The 4758-nt window shown below is 40.7% G+C and overlaps 1 protein-coding gene across 1 annotated transcript in view; it reads left to right on the top strand.

Annotated features, from left to right (window-relative positions):
• The window catches only part of LOC102193241 (E3 ubiquitin-protein ligase CBL-like), a 16332-nt gene that overhangs the window by 5667 nt on the left and 5907 nt on the right, over positions 1-4758 (top strand). Inside the window, exons 4-10 of the mRNA XM_005725477.2 lie at positions 511-667; positions 1030-1151; positions 1267-1404; positions 1849-1936; positions 2090-2221; positions 3672-3881; positions 4163-4329. Coding sequence (XP_005725534.2) covers positions 511-667; positions 1030-1151; positions 1267-1404; positions 1849-1936; positions 2090-2221; positions 3672-3881; positions 4163-4329 — 1014 coding nt within the window. The remainder of the gene's footprint in view (positions 1-510; positions 668-1029; positions 1152-1266; positions 1405-1848; positions 1937-2089; positions 2222-3671; positions 3882-4162; positions 4330-4758) is intronic.

Genomic DNA, 4758 nt, shown 5'->3' with positions numbered 1-4758 from the left:
AAAAAGGATCAACATGCTCTGAAGTCAGAGCATGTTCCATTCCACAAAAACTTTTTTTTGTAACAAAATATCGATTTCTGCTGTCCCTGTATCGATACATTATTAGCAAACAAAATATCACAATACTACACAGTATCGATTTTTTCCCACACCCCTAGTAACCATATACATATGTGTCTGCATGCATAAATGCACTGAGTTGCTGTCATGCTCAGATATTAGTATTAATCAGTAGTTGAACACACGTATCTAATAAAGTCACAGTTGAGTGTGTGTATTTGAGGAAAAGCATACCAGGTCCCCTTTAGTCAACTAAAAATACACCTGTGTATATATTTAGAGTTGTGTCTTTATAAAGGTCTGCTGCCTTGTTAGCTAGGTGTTAGCTTAGCAAATCTGCAATTTTATTACATTTTAGGTTCTGTTTAACCCCAAATTCTGTCTTAACTAATAGTGAAAGGCAATGTTCCCACAACAAACATTTGTTTCCTCTCCCTCCCTTCTACCCAGGACCATAGTGCCATGGAGGACATTTCGGCAGGCTCTTCATGAGTTTCACCCTATTAGCTCAGGTCTGGAGGCCATGGCGCTCAAATCCACTATCGACCTCACCTGTAACGACTACATCTCTGTCTTCGAGTTTGACATCTTTACAAGGCTCTTTCAGGTACGTCACAAAGCATTCAGAGTAGTTCACTGTAAAATTGCACCGTTTGCACTTTAATAACATTTTAGTAAAGGCGGTGAATTACATGAGGACGCTTAAATTTGTTTATTTGTTTAAATTTGAGTCCAGTTTAGTCTCTCCTGTGTAAATGCAGCAGCAGGGTCTGAACCCACTCGCATATGTTTTTCTGTAGTGTTGCCAGCGATCAGAGTTGGTGTTTGTAATTTTATTGCTGCAAACAGATCTTCTGTCCTATATGCATTATAGTCTCATACCTGATTTTTGTTGTGAATTCAACTTCAAAACAGCCGATGTACACAACATAAATAAAATGTTTGCATTCGTGAATCTGTGTCTTGCAGCCATGGTCATCTCTTCTAAGGAACTGGAACAGCCTGGCTGTTACACACCCTGGTTATATGGCCTTCTTAACCTACGATGAGGTGAAGGCTCGACTGCACAGGTTCATCCACAAACCTGGCAGGTAGGCCTCACAGATCAGATATATCCTATAATACTTTTGGGGGAAAATCCCTACTGTATTAAATATTTTGTTGCAGGAGTTTGTAGCTGTTGGTTGAAATAACTCTCTCCCACAGCTATATCTTCAGGCTGAGCTGCACTCGGCTGGGCCAGTGGGCAATTGGCTATGTGACAGCTGATGGGAACATCCTGCAGACCATCCCGCATAACAAACCACTCTTCCAAGCACTCATTGATGGATACAGAGAGGGATTGTGAGTCGCATATCATCGGGGTCAATGAACTAGTATTTAGTGTAGATTTATAGCACTATTAAACTGCAAGCTGTCAGGGGAGAGTATTGTCTTTCAGCCTACTGAGTACATGTTACTTTAGGTTACTGAATTAATAGTGAGGAGGGTGGAGTCTTTGTAGTAGTTCCTCAAAATTTAACAAAAAACCTTACGAGGAACAGGTTGGAGAGTGTGGATGAAATGGTGTCACAATCGATGTATAATTAACTAGTTTGTGTCATCCTGCAGAGAAACAGACCTGTTTTGTTGTTTTTTTTAAGGATTTTATAATGAGAAATTGTTTGGCAGCCTCGATGAATTGTAAAAACACGGCGAGGTTGTTGTTTCTTACTGTTGATTTATAAAATCTGAAACTGACCCTTTTTTCGTGACTTGGTTGCGTTTCTGTGTGCCGTGGTTCTCCAGCTATCTTTTCCCAGATGGCCGTGCACAGAACCCAGACCTGACAGGGTTGTGTGAACCGTCTCCACAGGGCCACATCAAAGTTACTCAGGTTTGTTTCTCATGTGCGTGCATGTTTTTAATGCAGAGAACAAATACAGATGCATAAAATGACAGATTTTTAGGAATAAATCTCTACAGGATGAGAGTAACATGAGCAGCCGGTGTTGAACGGTCTCCCTCTTTCCCTCGTTTCTCTGTGTAGGAGCAGTACGAGCTCTACTGCGAGATGGGCTCTACTTTCCAGCTTTGTAAGATCTGTGCAGAGAACGACAAGGATGTGAAGATCGAGCCGTGCAGACACCTGATGTGCACCTCGTGTCTGACCGCCTGGCAGGTATGACGTTATCTGCCACCTCTCCATTTAAACTATAAACTTTTATTACACTGATTTGAAGCAGCTCGATAAATCCTGACAGGGATCTTCTTTTTCCTGCTGTAGGATTTTCTTTAAATTCAGTTTTTTGTGTTCAATGGTGCCTTTTTAAATAGGTCGATTAATAATAAGTCTTTGATTTAGATTCATTTTCAGATTGCAAGTGTTTTACTCCACTCGCTGATCTGCATGTTTAAACTTAAGTATAAAGTCTTTTTTCTTTTTAAAAAAAATTATTAGTAGTAGTTCTTGCAGTAGAGGAGTCGTGTCATGTTCCTCAGTGTAACTGTTGCAGTCCCCAAACTTATACGTTCGGTTCTTTGAGCCATAAGATCCCACAGTGCTGCTGAGTTTTAATAATGAAAGTGTGAAACAAAGGGAAGCAAAAGAACTCCGGCTAAAACAAACAAACAAAAGAGGAAGGAGTCCATTAAGGAACCACACCAGACTGTCTGCTTCAGGCGTCACCCCTAAACTACTTTTTTTCTTCCTTTTTTTAACTAGGAACCAAAAACAAAATCAAAAAACAGGCCTGTAGCAACAGAAAGGCAGAGGGGAGGGACAGAGATTCCAGTTACTAACCATCAAGCTTCAGCAGCCAATCGGCACTAAGAATAAATCTAAAGTGAGATCAGGTTAACGAGGGTGCTGATAAAAACACAACAAGGTGACGACTGGACCAACGCACCGAGGTCACGTGTAGCTGTAACTTTATTGTTTTATTAACGTTATCTTACAGTCAGTGAAGCTGAAGCACTTTCTTTTTGTGCTTCCTTTAATAAAATCCTTCTTGTTACTAACAACTAACAACTTTTCCTCTTCAAACATAAAAGATTAAATAGACTTTACTGGCTGGGAACATAGACTTGCTAAGAGTGACACAAAGGACTTGTTTGCCATGAGTGATTAAATGAATTAATTTGATGTGCTGTTTATTCTTGATGGACTTTGGACTTTAGACTTCCTTATATGGAATTTATTTTGATTGTGGTTGACATCAGACGAACAATATAATCGTTGTCTTCCCAAGCGCAGTCGTGTTGTTCTCACTACTCTGCTTTCACGACAGAAATGCTCTCCGGGCTAATTTAACAGATTAATTAATCGCAGCATGACTGCAGAGTTCTTTAGACATGGTTTTTGTTGAAGTGCTCCTTCTGCAGATCTTTGATGTACAACATTTATTTGACAGCTTCAGTTTTATTTACATTATAATTCATCATATCCAGGTTGACTCTTTTTGTGGTAGTTTTCATGGTTTCCTCCTTCAGCTTTCATTCTTGAAAAGACTTGCAGCTGTAATTTGGGTTTAAATCAAAGCAAAGCCTTTTACAAATGATGAAAGCTTCAGTCTGCTCCTTTACCTTTACCTCCTAACCTTGCTTTGTCTTTCTGTGTGTGTGCATTTCAGGAATCGGAGGGTCAGGGCTGCCCGTTTTGCCGATGTGAGATTAAAGGCACGGAGCCTATTGTAGTGGACCCCTTTCACCCGAAGGCCAGTGGGGCTTCCTTTGCTGGTTTCCAGGGGTCGAGCAGAGCAGAAGCCGCAGGCAACGAAGAGGAAGAGGATGATCGGCTGGAAGACCAGCAACTTGTCATGAGCAGGCTGGCCTGCACCAAAGTAAGACGAGCACGTACATATATTTAGACGCTCACTGGGTGCTTTATTAGACGCAGCTGTTCGATTGCTTATTAATGCACATAATTAATCAGGTAATTGCTACAACAACTCAGTAAATTTAGCTAATAGATATGGTCAAGATGACCTGCTCAAGTTCTAGCAGAGCATCAGAAAAGGAATGAAAGGTGATTTGAGTGATCCTTATTGTGTAAATATCGCTGAGGAATATTACAAGCACTTCATCTGCTACAAAATCTGTAAATCAATGTGTGGGTGTGCAGGTGGAGCGCCCTCCATCTCCAGTGTCTCAGCTGCCTCCGGTGCCTCCGCGACTGGACCTCTTACAGCAGAGGTCCTCTGCCTCCCTTAGTGCACTGAGTCAGGGAGCCACAGCCAAAGTAAGTACACGCCTGAGTGCACTAAAGACAAAAGACTTTGAGACCGACTAGCTGTGGAAAAGAATTCAAAGGGTGGAAAAATAGTTTTTAGAAAAACACTTTCATTGGCCAAAGGTGCATTCAAGACTTACTGGTCACTGAAATATTTTCCCTCTGAATAGTGCCTATAAGAAGAGCCCTGTGCACACATACACTAAGAAGTTGAACCAGATGTAATAACTGCTTAATCATATGGAAGTCATATGCAAAGTGTTAAGGCCAACACCTGCTGCTGGGACGCAAACTTCATTACAAGAGCAGTACATTTAGGTCAGAGTAATATCACAAACTACCCACCTCCTATTACCAGCTTTAACTCACTTTTTATATCAATAAATAAGTGTATATGAGTAGCTAACGATATAAATATCTAATGAATATCTTCTCTAGAAAAGAGCATTTATAGTTTTAGTTGTGATCAAAAGAGCCTGTGAGATAAA

Source organism: Pundamilia nyererei, unplaced genomic scaffold, assembly GCF_000239375.1.
Source record: "Pundamilia nyererei isolate P.nyererei 1_Seehausen unplaced genomic scaffold, PunNye1.0 scaffold00015, whole genome shotgun sequence".
NCBI lineage: Eukaryota > Metazoa > Chordata > Actinopteri > Cichliformes > Cichlidae > Pundamilia > Pundamilia nyererei.
Note: the sequence above shows the minus strand (reverse complement) of the source record. Positions and strands in the feature narration are given on the sequence as shown.